Genomic DNA, 19,334 nt, shown 5'->3' on the forward strand with positions numbered 1-19,334 from the left:
TCTGGACCACTGCAGTATCCTCCTAATTGGTTTCCCAACTTCCACAATTGCCCCTCTTCAGTCCATTCTCAGCACAGCATCCAGAGTGCTCAGGTTAAAATACAAATCGGATCAGGATGTTTCTTTGCTCAAAATCCTCTAATGTCTTCTCATTTTACTTAGGGAATAAGCCATGGTTACCTCCATAGGATCCTCTTTATTTCTTTGACATCATTATACTCCCTGTAGGTCACTCTGCTCCAGCCAGATGGACTGTCGTGCTGTCCTCTGAACATACCAGATGCTTTCTTGCCTCAGGGATTTTTCATGCACTCTACTTGCAGTTTGAAATTGTCCTGTCCCAGAAAGCTGCAAATTTCGATTCTTTATTTCCTTCAGATTTTTTCTCAAATATTACTTCTTAGTGAGACCTTCTCCAATCACCTTATCAAAATTACAGCCCTCCTATATTTCCTATCCCCTTTTCCACCCTAGTACTGATTACCATCTCACTCATTCACTCACCAACCATATATATATATATATATATACATCTTCGTTATTGTATAAATTGTTTGTCTGTTTCCTGACACCATTACAAGGCATATTTCATATGGAATTTTTATCTGATTGTATCATGTTCAAATACCATTGCCTAGAACCTGGTACCTGGCACATAGTGGTTTCTTAATAAATATTGAATGAATGAATGAATGTATGACAGAGTGGTAGAACAGACATTGGTTAGGATCTGGAGACCTAGGTTTTAATTTTTGCCTTTGCCTGTGATAAGCTCTGTAACACTTATTACATTCTGTTTCTATATCTCTAGGTACTTATTAATACAATGGGGATATGATGACTGTTTCACATGCCTCATTGACTTTTAGTGAGGCTCATGCAGGGAAGTGTTCTCTATAGGTGTGAGGGGATATTTTTATTGTCTTGCTTATTTATACCCACTGTAGTGAGCAGCTAGTTCCAGGCCCACCTTGCTTTAAACCACTCCCAAGAAAAAGCTCTCCATTTGAACAGAGCGTGGGGCTGACAGGTTCATTTCCGTATCTCCCTCTGAAGATGTTAGCGGATCCTTGCTTATTGCTTAGATCAGGTAATTGGACTTATTATAAGCCATTAAAAACCTAAAGAATGAAATAAGCCACCACAGGGGCCAGGGCCTTGTGTGTGTCCAGCATTGTTTTATGTGTTCTGCATGTATGATACCCTTTCATCCACCTCCACTGCAACTCGGCAAGTGAGAGTATGGCTTCATTTTAGAGATGAAGAAATTGAAGTTTAGAAAGATCTAGTACCCCACTAAAGCAGTGGAGCTGATAAGAGACAGAGCCTGGGGAGAACTCATGTCTGTCTGACTCTAACACCAAACTCCCGTCCAACTCAGGAAATTGAGATGGTCAGTCCAAGAGCCTAAAAGTGAATATTCTCACACCTGTGGAAGATGTTTCTCACTGATGTGTTCATTTCTTTTCAGACTGTCTATGACCAGTGGTTCATTACCCTTTTTAACATTGTCTACACATCACTGCCTGTTTTAGCCATGGGGATTTTTGACCAGGTATGTGTTTTTCTCTGCCTTTATAACGTATTTTGCTCTGTGGATGCCTTTTAGTTGCTTTTAGCTTCTAAGTAGAAGACATGAATCATAGAAAGGGTCCTAGGAATGCAGTTGTTTTAATACGTATTGCATGGCTCAAAAACCCTTCCAGATCTCCCACCTCCACCAAAAGATCCTCTGATCAGAGCTTGATTACTATCCTCTTAAAGATTCACACCCTACATTATTTCTCTAAAGGCTCTGAGACATCCTGCAAGAAACAGTCTCTTTAATTTCATCGTAGCCCAGCATTTCCCACACTCATAGAGCTGCACGTTTACCTATTTATTTTTCATGTAGAACTGATCAATATGCCTCAGAACTAGTACCTGTGGTTCACACACCAGGGAATACTGTATTAGCCTCTGAAAGTGCAGAGAGCCGTGCAGTGATACATAGAAAATCATGGAGCTGGGTTGGAGTGCAGAGAGCTAGCATCTGTGGTGACACTGTCCAGCACAGCCCAGAACAGGAACTCCAGGCCAGAGGAACACCCTGCCAATGGGAGAGGAAGACACGGCGCCCCACAGCCATGGAGAGAGAAAGTGAGCAGTTTTCTTTGGTTTAGCTCCACGTGCTTGAGGGGAGAGAAGGGAGGGAATCATTTATAAAATGGTAGATCCTTGGCACACTCAGACCCTTGGAGGGTACTTCCTGGATAGGGACAAAGTCTGGCTGCCTATGGGGAAGTGAAAGGCTAGCCAGAGGAGCTTTCATGGCACAGAGTGTATTGTTTAAAAAAATTTTTTGAGGTATTTTTAAAGAGACCAGATTTTCTCCAGGCTGTTGTTAGATCCATTTGCTAGGCCTCATTTTCTGGCCCAGAGCCATCTATTGCAAAATATAAATCTTCGCATTATGAGCTCACTCTACTCTCCCATTCTGAGGCTCTGTAGTCAGTTGTAAGCCTCACTTCTTGTATGTAAAAAGGGCAGTTTGTGAACAACATATCTGTGAAATTCTACAAAAAGTAATGAACTCTTGAAGACCTTAGATGTAAGGGATTAAGCTCATTCATTTCCAGGTGCCCATGTTTGCAAGTGTTCCTTTCCTTGGTACTTTGTAGCTGCCCAGAATGTGGAGTAAAATATTAAATACAAAGCAATTTCTGGGAAAAGATGGTTATTGTGCAATTTGAAAAAATATAAGGGGAGAATTCAAGATGTTGTTATAGGAAGATCCCGAACTCACCTCTTCCTATGGGCACAGTGGGTCTACAGCTACAGGAGGAAATATTTTCTCTTAAAAAACCCTAAAGGCTGGCTGAAGAAAACCACATGGAAGCCAGTTGGAGAGGCTGGCACACAATGTCACCATAAACCCCACCCCCGCCCTCAGCATGACAGTCCTCAACAGGGAGAAAACTCAAAACCTGAAGCTTCTGCCTTAGGAGTGAAGGGTGTGCACCCCACATTGGGCACCTTAACATTTCAGACCTGCACCTGCACCTGAGAGATGAACCTCCTAAAACCAATGAGGCTCATGTCCCAAGACCCACAAGACTGAAGCGATCTAAGAAATGGCTCTGAATGGGCCCGTGTGCTCAGACCCACTTGCTCCTTGGGCCCAGCTCAGAGGCAGCAGATCATGCCCAGTGATGGAGGCTCACCAGCTTATATTAAATCATCAGCCTGGGGGAAGGCATCTTATTTAACACACACATCTAGGAGCCCGCTGGAACACACTCCAGGGACAGAGACTGGTGGGTGCCATCCTTGTACTGTCCCTTTGCCATACTCCAGAGCACCAGTACCTCCTGAAAGGGAGCTGTTACATGTGTCTGGTGCCCCTATTTTTGTGGCTGCTGTCCAGGGGACACCTCTTGACTGCCTGGCTCTGGAGGCCAGGGGAACTTGCATTCCTGGTCCCATGGGACTATAGTAATGGGTGTTACCCAGAAAGGAGCTCATATTCCTATCTGGTGTCCTGATTTTTACGGCTGCTGCCAGGGAACACTTCTACATCATCTGGCTCTGGTGGCCAGTGGGGCTTACACTCGTGGGTCTCACAGGATTGTAACCAGAGGAGAGAGAGTTCTTAAATATCTACCACCCCTCCCAGGGCAGAGCAAGAGGCAACAGACTCAGGAGCTCAGTCTTTCTGTGAAGGAGGCCTATTAGCTAATCATTATAGCTGAGGCCTGAGGGGTAACCGTCTAATTAAACGTGCATCTAGGGGCTGACTGTCATCGTTTCCAGAGACCTCAGAGGGCAGGCAGTACCTTCATGCTCTCCCTATGCCACCTTCTAGAGCTCCAGGGTCTCCTGGAGAGGAGCTTCACATGTGGCTGGTGCCCTGGTTCTTGTAGCTGCTGCCCAGGGGACACCACTTGATCACCTGGCTCTTGTGGCTGGGGGCTTGCGTTCCTGGGTCCCATGAAACAGTAGCAAATGAAGAGTTGGTTCTTGGCAGGCTACCCCCAGGGCACTGCACAGACAGCAGACTGAAACCCACTCCCAGTCTTTCTGGAAAAAGGAACTCTTTGTCCTGGAGCTTCAGCCTGAGGGGCAGGCTTCAGGTTTGGCACACTTCTGGGGGCTGAGGAAGCTGCTCTCAAGGAATGTAAGCTGTGGATGCCATCTTGGTCTGCTCCCTCTGCCTTGCTCCAGCTTTCTGCCATCTCCCAGAAAAGAGCTTATTCATTAATATGGAGCCCTGGCTTTTGTGACTGCGGCATAGGGAACCTCCTAGATTGCCTGGTTCTCGTGGCCAGCGAGGCTCATTCTTGCAGTCCCACAGGTATATATTTGCATGGTTTTAAAAACTGCTGCTTGAGGGCCTAGATTCCCATCAGCCTGAATCTAGGTGCTATAATCTGACCCTGACACTGACATGTCTTGGCACATTCTCAACTACTGAGAGCTGTTAAAGATATAATAGGCTCTTTGAACAAGCATGAAGGTTTGAGAGACAACAAAGAGCTGGGGCGGGGTTGAACAATAAGGTTTATCTCCTACATGAGGCCACTCTTGGAGACAGGGAGAAGTGTTTGTTTTGTCAGCTGTATGAAAACAAACACAAGAGAGTCAAACAAAATGAAGAAACAGAGAAAAGCAATGATCTTAGAGAGAAGATCTTAGAGAGAAGAATGCATGAACACAATAACTTCCACAAAAAGATGAAAAATATAAGAAAATACCAAGTAGAAGTCATAGAGCTGAAGAATACCAGAGCTGAAGTGATTAATACACTACAGGGATTCAATAACAGACTAGATGAAACATTAGGAAGGATCAGTCAACTTGAAGACAGGAACTCACCCAGTCAGAGCAGCAAAAAGAAAAAAGGATGAAAATAAGTGAAGATAGCTTAAGGAACTTACAGGACAACATCAAGCAGACCAACATTCACATTATGTGGGTCTCAGAAGGGGAAGAGAGAGAGAAAGGAGCAGAAACTGTATTTGTAGAAATAATGACTGAAAACTTCCCCAACCTGGGAAGGAAACAGACATCCAGACCCAAGAAGCTCAGAGAGTTCCAAATAAGATGAACCCAAAGAGACCCACAGAAAAACACTTTGTAATCAAACCATCAAAAGTTAAAAGACAAAGAAATAATATTAAAAGCAGCAAAAGAAAAACAACTTATTATATACAAGGCAACCCCCATGAGACTATCAGCAGATTTTTTTCAGCAGAAACTTTGCAGGCCAGAAGGGAGTGGCATGATATATTCAAAGTTGAAAGGTAGAACTTTCACCAAGAATATTCTGCCTAGCAAGATTATCATTCAGAATTGAAGGAGAGAGAAAGAGTTTTTCAGACAAGCACAAGATAGAGGAATTCATCACTACTAAGCCAGCTTTATGAGAAATGTTAAAGGGGCTTCTTTAATCTGAAAAGAAAGGTGCTAATCAGTAACAAGAAAACATGTGAAGGAATAAATCTCAGTCAAAAGGTTTGAACAACACAGTTTTGAACTGTGTGGGTACACAATCCACAGTTGGGTGAATCCACGGATGTGAAACCATGAATATGGAGGGCTGACCATAAAGTTATATTCAGATTTTTGACTGTGTGAGCATTGTTGCCCTTAACCCTGTGTTGTTCAAGGGTCAACTGTATATAGTAAAGGTAGTGGTTTAATCACTTATAAAGCTAGTATGAATATTAAAAGACAAAAGTAGTAAAGATAACTATGATTACAATAGTTAAGTAATAGATAAAAAGATGTAAAATGTGATATCAAAAACATAAATGTGGAGGGAGAGTAAGAATGTTGAGCTTTAGAATGGAATCAAACTTAAGCAGTTATCAACTTAAATAGACTATTATAGATATGGTATTATTTATAAGCCTTGTATCACCACAAAGCAAAAACCTATAGTAAATACACAAAATATAAAGAAATATAAGCATATCACTAAAGAAAGTCATCAAACCACAAAGGAAGAGAGCAAGAGAAGAAGAAAGGAACAGAAAGGAATTACAAAAATAGCCAGAAAACAATGAACAAAATGGCAATAAGTACCTACCTATCAATAATTACTTTAAATGTAAATGAACTAAATTCTTTAATCAAAACAAATAGAGTGGTTGAATGGATTAAAATAAAACAAAACAAAACCCAAGACCCATCTATATGCAGCCTCCAAGAGACTCACTTTAGATGCAGACACACAGAAACTGAAAGTGAGAGGCTGGAAAAAGATATCCCATGCAAATGGAAACCAAAAGAAAGCTGGAGTGGCTATACTTATATAAGACTAAATAGACTTTAAAACAAAGGCTAAAAAGAGACAAAGATGGGCATTATATAATGATAAAGGAATCAATCCAATAATAGAATATAACATTTGTAAATATTTACACACTCAACATAGGAGCACCTAAATATATAAAATAAATGTTAACAGACATAAAGTGAGAAATAGACAGCGGTACAATAATAGAAGGGACTTTAATACCTCACTTAGATCAATGGATAGATCATTCAGGCAGAAAATCAATATAGAAACTTTGGCCTTAAATGACATGTTATACCAGATACACCCAATGTATATATATAGAATATTCCCTCCAAAAGCAACAAAATGCAAATTCTTCTCAAGTGCACATGGAACATTTATTTTAAAGGACAGATCATATGTTAAGCCACAAAAAAGTTTTAATAAATTTAAGAGATTGAAATCATATCAAGCATCTTTCTAACCACAGTGGTATAAAACTAGAAATTAATTACATGAAGAAAACTGGAAAATTCACATATATGTAGGGATTAAGTGACATGCTACTGAACACCAATGGGTCAAAGAAGAAATCAAAAAGGAAATTTAAAAAAACCTTGAGACAAATTAAAATGGAAATATAACATACCAAAATTTGTGGGATACAGTAAAAGCAGTTTTAAGAGGGAAGTTCATAGTAATAAATGCCTACCTCAAGAAACAAGAAACATCTCAGATAAACAACCTACCTTTATACCTCAAGGAACTAGAAAAAGAAGAACAAACAAAGCCCAAAGTTAGTAGAAGGAAGGAAATAACAAAGATTAGAGCAGAAATAAATAGAGACTAAGAAAACAATAGAGAAGATCACTGAAACTAAGAGCTGGTTCCTTGAAAAGATAAACAAAATTGACAAACCTCTAAGTAGACTCACCAAGAAAAGAAGAGAGAGGACTCAAATAAATAAAATCAGAAATAAAAGAGGAGATATTACAACTGACCACAGAAATACAAGGATCATAAGAGACTAATATGAACAGTTATACACCAACAAATTGGACAACTTAAAGAAATGGATAAATTCCTAGAAACATACATCCTACCAAGACTGAACTATGATTAAGTATAAAATCTGAACAGAATGGAAAACAGTATGGAGGTTCCTCAAAAAATTAAAAATAAAACTACCAAGTGATCCAGGAATTCCACTTCTGGGTACTTATCCGAAGAAAGTGAAAACACTAATTTGAAAAGATATATGCTCTCCTATGTTCATTGCAGCATTATTTATAATAAATAAGATATGGAAACAACCTAAGGGCTAAGAGATATAGAGAAAAAATATACAGTTGATCCTTGAAACAAGAGAAGGGTTAGGGGTCCCCCTCACCTTGGCCCCCCTCCCCATGCAGTCAAAAATCCTCCTGTAGTTATACAGTTGGCCCTCCACATCCATGGTTCTGCATCTGCAGTTTCAACCAACAGTGGATCACGTAGTACATATTTATTGAAAAATTCTGTGTGGAAGTGAACCTGCTCACTTCAAACCCATGTTGTTCAAGGGTCAACTGTGTGTATAATAAGGCCCCTTATTGCCATCAAGTTGAGTGTATACCCCTATCCTGTCCTGCTTTGTCAACTCTGGCGCTTAAACTGATCTCCAGATCATGGGATGCTATGCTGGAAGGCCTCAGTGACCGTCTGTGGGTCTGCTCATTTTATAAGGAGGAAACCAAAACTCAGAAGTTCAGGTTACTTTCCTAAAGTCACATGGCCAATATGTGACAGAACTCAACCTAGCAATAGGCCACTTGACTCTAAGATTGCAACACTATTACTGTTGTTACTATTACTATCATCATTCTTTTGTTATTATTTATAGAAGCATCTGTTTTTTAATTACAAGGACTGTGGTAAGAGCTCTGCTGAATACGTGCCCATTTCATCATGACAGTGATCCTGTGAGGGAGATGCTGTCGTTTATACTCCTGGAGATGAGGAAACTGAGGCTCACACAGCTTAAGTGACAGGTCCAAGACTACACCCCTGCTAAGCAGCAGAGCTGGGGTTTGAATCAGGATTGTCTGGCTTCAAAGCCTGTGTATATAACCTTATCAGTCACTGGACTGGGGAAAGAAGCACCCACTAGCATCTCAAAACTGGACTTCTCAAAGAGACTACATCAATGTTCTTCATGGGATCCATTTGGCAAGGCCTTGGGTCATCCCACAAGCAGGAAGGGGAACTTGGTCTGCTCCCAGAGTTCATGCCTATGTTGCTCCCTCTTTGCCTGCTTCACCTTACCCATGACCCTGTGATGTTGCCAGTGGTCAGTCCTTGCCATACTTTTTGGCTGGGGTGTTCGGCTGGGGTGCTCACAGTGTGGTCATCAGCATTGCTTTGGAGCTTGTTGGAAATGCAGTCTCAGGCCCCACCCCAAACCTACTGAATTATAATCTGTACCCCAGGTTATTAGTGTGTACATGAAGTTTGAGAAGCACAGCTTTAGTTTCTCCCAGGACTCTGTTGGGCCCAGACATGACGCCTTCTCATTCCATCTAAATTCTTTGTCCTGAACACCTGGTAACTGCCCGTGGAATCCTCCCTGGGTAGAACACTCACCTCTTCAGGCTCAGCTCCCTTCCACCTGGAGTCCCACATTCAGTTGCCCCTTTCCCAGTTCCCTTTCTCCTGCTCACGCTTCCCCCAAAGTTGGGAACTCTGGTTGGCCAATTCTGACTCTGCAGCTCTCTGCTGACATCCCCTGGTCACTACCACTCACTGCGTTGGCAATTAACCCCTGGGGCCCACTGGCTGCACGGGATGTACTAGAATTCTGGGAGCATGAATGCAGCTGCAGGAGAGTACAGGAAAGAAACTTCAATTTGAAGCCAAATATCTGCGTGCAATCAAGTTCTGGTTCTGCCATAAGAGCTGTGTGGCCTCTCGTGAATCTCTCTTGGAGACTCAATTTCCCTATATAAAATGGGGATCATTTTATTATCCTTGGGGTTACTGTGGGAATGAAAACAAAATAATGAGTAGTGTGTATTAGGGCATGCTTAGATATGCATGTGCTATTTCTGGAGATAGGAAATTCAGGGTATCTCTAAATTCTCAAACCTCTTCCACTGAAGTAACTCTCTGTTGACAGGATGTTAATGACCAGAATAGCATGGATTGTCCCCAGCTCTACAAGCCTGGACAGCTGAATCTACTTTTTAACAAGCATAAATTTTTCATCTGCGTGGCACATGGAATCTACACCTCATTAGCCCTTTTCTTCATCCCATATGGGGCCTTTTACAACGTGGCTGGAGAAGATGGACAGCACATTGCAGACTACCAGTCTTTTGCAGTGACCATGGCCACGTCTTTGGTCATTGTGGTCAGTGTGCAGGTAACCTACTGGTGAAAATATCTTAACTCGATGTCTTTACACCTTTTAAAATTCTGTTTCATTTGTTGACAGTAATTTTAAAGGAATACTGGGGTTTTCTTTTGAGATTAAAACAGGAAGCTTTAACATAAATTTCCAGATGTAGGAGATTAGCATTGGATGTCTATAACCTCCATGTTAGTGGAAACCTCACAGTGAATCAATCACTTCTTGGGACTGCGTGTTGTATGTGAAGAGAAATGATTATACTACTACTTCCTCCTTGTGCTGTCTTCTTGGAAGAAAATTTTTCCAATGATAACAGAAACTTTCCCATGACTTCTATAAGACTTAGTAACTTCCAGGTTTCAAAGTGAGATATAACGTTTACTTGGCAGTACATTTCTGTGGAATTATCAAGAAGTTCAATGCTATGTATATGGCACATCTGAATCTCAAATTCATAGAAGTTTTCCTGGTAGGAATGATTTTTTAAAAATTCATTTTATTGGAGCATAGTTGATTTACAATGTTGTGTTTCTGGTATACAGCTAAGTGATTCTGTTATACATAAATATATTCTTTTTCATACTTTTTTTTAAACATCTTTATTGGAGTATAATTGCCTTACAATGGTGTGTTAGTTTCTGCTTTATAACAAAGTGAATCAGTTATACACATACATATCATATTCTTTTCCATTATGGTTTATCACAGGATATTGAATGTAGTTTCCTGTGCTATATAGTAGGACCTTGCTCTTTATTCATTCTGTATATAATACAGTAAGTCCCCTACATACAAACGAGTTCTGTTCTGAGAGTGCGTTCGGTTCGTAAGTCCAATTTGTTCCTAAGTCCACCAAAGTTAGCCTAGATACCCAACTAACACAATCGGCTATATAGTACTGTACTGTATTAGGTTTATAATACTTTTCACACAAATAATACATAAAAAACAAACACAAAAATAAGGAAAACATTTTAAATCTTATAATACGGTACCTTGAAAAGTACAGTAGTACAGCACAACAGCTGGCATACAGGGGCTGGCATCGAGTGAACAGGCAACGAGAGTTACTGACTCGAGGAGGGAGAGGAGGTGGGAGATGGTAGAGCTGAAGGATCGTCAGCAATAGGAGACGGAGGACAAGCTGCAATTTCACTCATGCCTGACGTTGATGGCACAGGTTCTGGTTGCTTGCTGGATTCAATCTATCTACCCTCTTGAAAAAACGATCCAGTGATGTCTGGGTAGTAGCTCTTTTTTTCTAGTCATAGATGACATGGTAGCACTGGATTGCATTCTGAATGACCGCTGCAACCTTCACGTACCATTCTACATTCGGGTCCTGTGCCTCAAAAACTAACAGTGCCTCCTCAAATAAAAAACAACCCCTCGCCATTTCCTGCATCGTGAATCTCTTCGGTTCTTCAGTTACTTCTTCTCCCTCTTGTCTCTCTTCATCCTTTCTCTGGGCCTCCAACTCCATCAGGTCTTCATTAGTCAGCTCCTCGTGTTGCACAGCAAGGAGTTCAATGAAGTCGTCCTCTTGCAGATCTAGCTTGAAATAAAGATACTGCACTACTGTACTCTATACAGTCCTGTACAGTAAAGTACACAAAAGCACAACCACTTGTAGAGGATGCACACACGTGACAATGTACGCCAGACACGTGAACTAACTTATGTGATTGGACTTGTGAACGCACGTTTGCATCTTTGAAAGTTCGCAACTTGAAGGTTCGTATGTAGGGGACTTACTGTCGTTTGCATCTGCTAATCCCAAACTCCTAATCCATCCCTCTCCCAACCCCCCTCCTCCTTGGCAACCACAAGTCCGATCTCTATGTCTGTGAGTCTGTTTTGTAAATAAGTTTATTTGTGTCATATTTTAGATTTGACATATAGTGATAGCATATGGTATTTGTCTTTCTCTTTCTGACTTACTTCACTTAGTATGATCATCTCTAGGTCCATCCATGTGGCTAGAAATGGCATTATTTCATTCTTTTTAATGACTGAGTAGTATTTCACTGTGGGGGTGTATACACACACACACACACACACACACACACACACACACACACATCTTCTTTATTCGTTCATCTGTCAGTGGATACTTGGTGTTGATGGACACTTGCTTCCATGACCTGGCTATTGTAAACAGTGCTGCTATTAACACTGGGGTACCTGTATCTTTTCAAATTACAGTTTTGTCCAGATACATGCCCAGGAGTGGGATTGCTGGATTATAATGACAACTCTAGTTTTAATTTTTTGAGGAACCTCCATAATGTTTTTCATAGTGGCTGCACCAATTTACATTCCCATCTGGTAAGAATGATTCTTGATGATCCATTGATCTTCATCAGGCATCTTGAGTTTGTTTCTATTTCCTCTTTTATGCAAATGGTGGACAATACCATTAGGTATTGAGTTAGAATTTACAAAAGCTTTCCAATCCATTAAAGTCTGTACCTCTGGGTGGATACGTTAAGCCATGTGACCTCTGTTTTTTGTCTTTTTTTGTGTGTGGTTTTTTTTGGGAGGTGTTTTTTTGAAGGGGAAAGTATAAGTCAAGGGCTTAATTTTTATGGAGTTTGAATTGCCTGTGGTGAGTCCTTTTTCTATCCTATAAACAATGTCTTTTACAAATCTTAGCCTCTTACATCCAGTGAAAGATCTTGTTAAACCCCAGACTTTCTCTTCATGACTCAATAAATATTTAATAGATTGAATGAATCAGATGTAAATATACTGCTCTTAAATGGCATCTCTGCCATGCCTTGGTCCATCTAAGTGAGTATCATTAAGTTCAAACCAAAGCCATCTAACACTTGACATCTTGGAAGTCCAAAATTCAGTCAGACAGGTAGCATCCAAAATCAGAACCATATTTCTCCACTCAAAGAGGAGTTCTGTTTGTCTGTTTCACAACTAAATAAAGCATATGGGTGCTTTGTGAACTCTCCATGCCTAGTTCCCCTGTGTTCAATTCTGTAGCAGAGGAGGAGATAATGGAGTGACTTCGAAGCCTCTGACACAGCTAAGGCATCCATCATGAAATCACGGCTTCAATCAGACACTGCTCTCCTTAACACACAGAATAAGTTTCAGGAATTTTGTGAATAAGCTCATTTTGAGAGCGGCATTAACATCCTTTCCTCTCTGTCTAAGCTTGAGTAATTTCTGCAGAAGGGGTACATAGATGTTATACTTTTGAGTTCAAATCTTTCTTTATCTTTACTAAATGATATATTGGATGGGCATAAGATTCTTAAATCAGAGCATTTTTCTTTAGGAACTTTGTAAATGATTTTCCACTACATCCATTTCAGTGTAGCAGTTTGATATTAAGTTGATTCTCTTTCCTTTGTAAATAATATCTTCCGTGTCTAGAAGCTTATGTTCTTTATCCTTCGACTTCACAAATGTCACCAGAACATAACTTCTTTCATTGATTTTCCTAGAATTTACAGTACCCTCCCAATCTGAAAAGCTTTGCTGTTTATTATCCCAGAGGAGTTTTCTCTGTCATTTCTTTGATTGCTACTTCTCTCTTTCTTCCTTTTCCTCTTTCTACGATACCATTATTTCTTATATTGGTCCCATGGATCTGACATCTATGGATTTGCCATCCATGTCTCATATCTTTTTGCACCTGGTTCCCATTTCTTCAAGTTTTTGCCCTGTTATGAAATATTGTTTCCAGTCGTTTTTCCCAGAATATTAATTCAGTTCTCATCAGTGACTATTATTGTTTGGTTTCTCTACTGAATTTTTAAATTCAGAAATAGTGCTTTTATTTCTTCCAGAATTTTTTTCTGTGATCTAATTGCATCTCCTTAAGAGTTCTTATTACTTTTTTTGTTTTTGTTATAGTGCTTGTCTGTCTTTCCCATTAGTTCTGCCTCAACAGGAGCCACCTGTTCTTGTTTTTTTTTCAATTGCATCCTCTTAAATTGGTTGTGATTTTTCTTTGCCTACTCATACCCACACAGGTCAGGCTACTGGTGTCTCTTAATGGTGATGAACTGACAGGTGGTGAAAGGTACAGCTGCAGATTTTGGTCTAATGTCTCAACAAATGAACTGGACCAGCGTCTCTTTGCTGAGGCATGGAAAGCAGGGCTCTCTGTTCTTAGGCCTCTTGAGGATAGTAAAGGCTGTCCCTTTAGCACCCCTGCAGTTTCATCATGGCTGCCAGCATTCTTTTTTGTTTGTTTGTTTCTGCTTTTTAACAAAGTGAATCAGTTATACATATACATATGTTCCCATATCTCTTCCCTCTTGCGTCTCTTCCCTCCCACCCTCCCTATCCCACCCCTCCAGGTGGTCACAAAGCACCGAGCTGATCTCCCTGTGCTATTCGGCTGCTTCCCACTAGCTATCTACCTTACGTTTGTTAATGTATATATGTCCATGCCTCTCTCTCGCTTTGTCACAGCTTACCCTTCCCCCTCCCCATATCCTCTACTCCATTCTCTAGTAGGTCTGTGTCTTTATTTCTGTCTTACTCCTAGCTTCTTCATGACATTTTTTTTTCTTAAATTCCACATTTATGTGTTAGCATACAGTATTTGTCTTTCTCTTTCTGACTTACTTCACTCTGTATGACACACTCTAGGTCTATCCACCTCATTACAAATAGCTCAATTTTGTTTCTTTTCATGGCTGAGTAATATTCCATTGTATATATGTGCCACATCTTCTTTATCCATTCATCCGATGATGGACACTTAGGTTGTTTCCATCTCTGGGCTATTGTAAATAGAGCTGCAATGAACATTTTGGTACATGACTCTTTTTGAATTATGGTTTTCTCAGGGTATATGCCCAGTAGTGGGATTGCTGGGTCATATGGTAGTTCTATTTGTAGTTTTTTAAGGAACCTCGATACTGTTCTCCATAGTGGCTGTACCAATTCACATTCCCACCAGCAGTGCAAGAGTGTTCCCTTTTCTCCACACCTTCTCCAGCATTTATTGTTTCTAGATTTTTTGATGATGGCCATTCTGACCAGTGTGAGATGATATCTCATTGTAGTTTTGATTTGCATTTCTCTAATGATTAATGATGTTGAGCATTCTTTCATGTGTTTGTTGGCAATCTGTATGTCTTCTTTGGAGAAATGTCTGTTTAGGTCTTCTGCCCATTTTTGGATTGGGTTGTTTGTTTTTTTGTAATTGAGCTGCATGAGCTGCTTATAAATTTTGGAGATTAATCCTTTGTCAGTTGCTTCATTTGCAAATATTTTCTCCCATTCTGAGGGTTGTCTTTTGGTCTTGTTTATGGTTTCCTTTGCTGTTCAAAAGCTTTGAAGTTTTATTAGGTCCCATTTGTTTATTTTTGTTTTTATTTCCATTTCTCTAGGAGGTGGGTCAAAAAGGATCTTGCTGTGATTTATGTCATAGAGTGTTCTGCCTATGTTTTCCTCTAAGAGTTTGATCTGGCCTTACATTTAGGTCTTTAATCCATTTTGAGCTTATTTTTGTGCATGGTGTTAGGGAGTGATCTAATCTCATACTTTTACATGTACCTGTCCAGTTTTCCCAGCACCACTTATTGAAGAGGCTGTCCTTTCTCCATTGTACATTCCTGCCTCCTTTATCAAAGACAAGGTGACCATATGTGCGTGGGTTGATCTCTGGGCTTTCTATCCTGTTCCATTGATCTATCTTTCTGTTTTTGTGCCAGTACCATACTGTCTTGATTACTGTAGCTTTGTAGTATAGTCTGCAGTCAGGGAACCTGATTCCTCCAGCTCCATTTTTCGTTCTCAAGATTGCTTTGGCTATTCGGGGTCTTTTGTGTTTCCATACAAATTGTGAAATGTTTTGTTCTAGTTCTGTGAAAAATGCCAGTGGTAGTTTGATAGGGATTGCATTGAATCTGTAGATTGCTTTGGGTAGTAGAGTCATTTTCACAATGTTGATTCTTCCAGTCCAAGAACATGGTATATCTCTCCATCTATTTGTATCATCTTTAATTTCTTTCATCAGTGTCTTATAATTTTCTGCATACAGGTCTTTTGTCTCCTTAGGTAGGTTTATTCCTAGATATTTTATTCTTTTTGTTGCAGTGGTAAATGGGAGTGTTTTCTTGATTTCACTTTGAGATTTTTCATCCTTAGTGTATAGGAATGCCAGAGATTTCTGTGTATTAATTTTGTATCCTGCTACTTTACCAAATTCATTGATTAGCTCTAGTAGTTTTCTGGTAGCATCTTTAGGATTCTCTATGTATAGTATCATGTCATCTGCAAACAGTGACAGCTTTACTTCTTTTCCGATTTGGATTCCTTTTATTTCCTTTTCTTCTCTGATTGCTGTGGCTAAAGCTTCCAAAACTATGTTGAATAAGAGTGGTGAGAGTGGGCAACCTTGTCTTGTTCCTGATCTTAGTGGAAATGGTTTCAGTTTTTCACCATTGAGGACAATGTTGGCTGTGGGTTTGTCATATATGGGCTTTATTATGTTGAGGAAAGTTCCCTCTATGCCTACTTTCTGCAGGGTTTTTATCATAAATGGGTGTTGAATTTTGTAGAAAGCTTTCTCTGCATCTATCGAGATGATCATATGGTTTTTCTCCTTCAATTTGTTAATATGGTATATCACGTTGATTGATTTGCATATATTGAAGAATCCTTGCATTCCTGGAATAAACCCCACTTGATCATGGTGTATGATCCTTTTAATGTGCTGTTGGATTCTGTTTGCTAGTATTTTGTTGAGGATTTTTGCATCTATGTTCATCGGTGATATTGGCCTGTAGTTTTCTTTCTTTGTGACATCCCTGTCTTGTTTTGGTATCAAGGTGATGGTGGCTTCGTAGAATGAGTTTGGGAGTGTTCCTCCCCTCTGCTATATTTTGGAAGAGTTTGATAAGGATAGGTGTTAGCTCTTCTCTAAATGTTTGATAGAATTCGCCTGTGAAGCCATCTGGTCCTGGGCTTTTGTTTGTTGGATGATTTTTAATCACAGTTTCAATTTCAGTGCTTGTGATTGGTCTTAGCATTCTTTTTAGGGGGCATCATTTGAAAGGCCAGTAAACGTCATGTGGGAAGGGGAAGTATGTCTCCATGTGCAGAGAGGAATCTGTTTACTATGTAGGTAGAGCCCCCTCAGGCAGGCAATAAATCTGGCCTTGCATCAGACTGTGCTAGAAATGCAAACCTTCACTTGGACCATTTGGTGCCTCTGATATGCAAATAAGGATGCTAGAACCTACTTTTCTTTTCTCTGAGAACTCAAGTGTTCATATTCACCAGTGGCTGTCTTGGTTTCCCCATAACAGGTTACCGTTTTGCAGCTCTACTGCCATAATAATTTATTGGAAGGGAGAAGGGCTTGTGAGCATGTTCCCAGATCACCATGAACCCCAGCTTCTGAATTTTATGCCTTAAGTGGATTAAGGATTTTTCTTTGTTATTATTTGAATAACTTAAGAGAAATGATAACCAAAATGAATTAGAATATTGATGTAAAGATTATACCTGTATCAGAATGGTCATATGAAAATCTATGTACAGATTTTTTTTTTAGTTTTTTAAAAATTTATTTATTTATTTATTTTGGGGGCTGCATTGGGTCTTCATTGCTGCGTGCGGGCTTTCTCTAGTTGCGGTGAGAGGGGACTACTCTTCCTTGCAGTGCACGGGCTTCTCATTGTGGTGGCTTCTCTTATTGCGGCGCACAGGCTCTAGGTGCACGGGCTTCAGCAGTTGTGGCTCATGGGCTCAGTAGTTGTGGCTCACGGGCTCTAGAGCGCAGGCTCAGTAGTTGTGGTGCACAGGCTTAGTTGCTCCGCGGCATGTGGGATCTTCCCAGCCCAGGGCTCAAACCCGTGTCCCCTGCATTGGCAGGTGGATTCTTAACCACTGTGCCACCAGGGAAGCCCTATGTACAGATTTTAAAATGTTGCACTTGCTCACTATGAAAAATAGTTTTCCAATAGAAAAATTTTGAGGGCAATTTGGAAAGTAGCTTTGAAATTAGAAACCATTCTGCTTTCTTATTTCTCACTTAAAAGAAGTTTAACATTTTATTTCCTGATTTTTGATTCAACGTTGCTAGATATAATGGCTTGCAGATATATGTCCTAAAGTCAGTTGTCTACCAGGAATGTCACATTAGTCCCCTGTGTTGTGCAGAAAGTAGTAAGGCCTATGGTTGGCTGGAAACTAGACATGCGCCACTGTCTTCTCACAGAACAGTTCTGAGGAAACATTACTCAGTAAAATGATGCTCTTTTAATCCTCAACAGTCTCCCCTTTGTGTTTGACTTTATTTACAGATAGCCTTGGATACCAGTTACTGGACTATCATTAATCATGTCTTCGTCTGGGGCAGCATTGCCACTTATTTCTCCATTTTATTTACCATGCACAGTAATGGCCTCTTTGGCATCTTCCCAAGGCAGTTTCCATTTGTTGGTAAGTGAGTCCCACTATTTGCCGGGGCCTAGTGTCAAGTTGTCGTTTGTTTGTCTTTGTAATTTATTTTCTTTGGTGGGATTAGGGATGACCAATAATTCTGTCTCTAGGAATTGATTGAGCCAGACATCTGAGGGCTTACAGGCTTGAAGTGAGCTCCAAAAGATTAGGTTTTGCTGTCCCTACTAGATGCAGAATCACTGAGATAGCTGCTTACAGGTTCCTAACAGCCCAGATGCAGTAGACTGTCCCTTTCCAAATAACAGGCATAGCACCTATAGATCAGGGATACCTGAAAACCTGTGAAGTTCATGTATGATAGAGGGAAGAGAAAGAAATGCCAGGCTTTCCCTTTTATGCCACATTATCACCGACATTTCTGCCTAAGTTTACCTGTGGAACTTATTTGCAATTAGAAAAGAAATAATGTATAATTTAGAGCCTTTTAAAAATTGCTGGACATAGTCCATGAGTGGCACCAAGAATAGTCTCTGTAGTTAGACAGCCAGTGTTCAAGTGTCATCTCTGCCACTTATAAGCTGTGTGACCTTAGGCAAGTTTCTTTTCCTTTTCATGCCTTAATGTCTTCAGTTCTAAACTTGGGGATGTTAATAGTTCCTACTTTTATAGCAAATTGGTGAGGGTTAAATGATATAATGCGTATGAAATGCTTAGCATGTAGCCTGGTACATAATACTTTTTTAGTAAATGTTAGCCTTGATGATGATGAAGATGGTGATTAAGGCAAATGTGGCTTGATTACTGGTTGGGGACATCGAACAGCAGATGGGTAGCAAAAGACTTCCTAAAATCCCTTAAACCCCTGAGATTCTATGATTCTACAAAGAGTATATATCTGGTCTATCTTTGGAGTATACTATCATTGCACTCCACATTTCAAAATGATTCCCAGCAAGGGCCACTGAGCTTTACACAGTGGGGCTATTAATAGACTTTTAAAGAAGTTTTGAAATCTCTAGTGTGTGTGAAATAAGTTGGTAACAGTGATGTTTCTGAGTTCATCCCAGCAAACTGTGGAAAAGGGAGATATATAGTGACAAGCTACTTGAGCTCGATTAGGCAAGACAGATTTGCATCCACTAGTTGGGAAATCCAGTCTAGAAAAATAATCCTTAGAAGACTGATTCATGTAGAAAGCAAAATAAGAGCGATTATAGGGCTATACATTTATAACCCTATAAGGTTATACATTATAGGGTTATACATTTCCAAATACATTTCCAGAGCGATTATAGG

The 19,334-nt window shown here is 40.2% G+C and overlaps 1 protein-coding gene across 10 annotated transcripts in view; it reads left to right on the plus strand.

The window, feature by feature from the left end:
* Positions 1 to 19,334, plus strand: part of ATP8B4 (ATPase phospholipid transporting 8B4 (putative)) — a 295,105-nt gene that overhangs the window by 269,983 nt on the left and 5,788 nt on the right. For all 10 annotated transcript variants that reach the window (XM_029236307.1, XM_029236303.1, XM_029236302.1 and 7 more), the window contains 3 exons: positions 1,472 to 1,555; positions 9,417 to 9,662; positions 17,939 to 18,077. In XM_029236307.1, the coding sequence (XP_029092140.1) occupies positions 1,472 to 1,555; positions 9,417 to 9,662; positions 17,939 to 18,077 (469 nt within the window). The remainder of the gene's footprint in view (positions 1 to 1,471; positions 1,556 to 9,416; positions 9,663 to 17,938; positions 18,078 to 19,334) is intronic.

The sequence above is a fragment of the Monodon monoceros genome, unplaced genomic scaffold (assembly GCF_005190385.1).
Source record: "Monodon monoceros isolate NGI ecotype Baffin Bay Population unplaced genomic scaffold, NGI_Narwhal_1 Super_Scaffold_21, whole genome shotgun sequence".
Lineage (NCBI taxonomy): Eukaryota > Metazoa > Chordata > Mammalia > Artiodactyla > Monodontidae > Monodon > Monodon monoceros.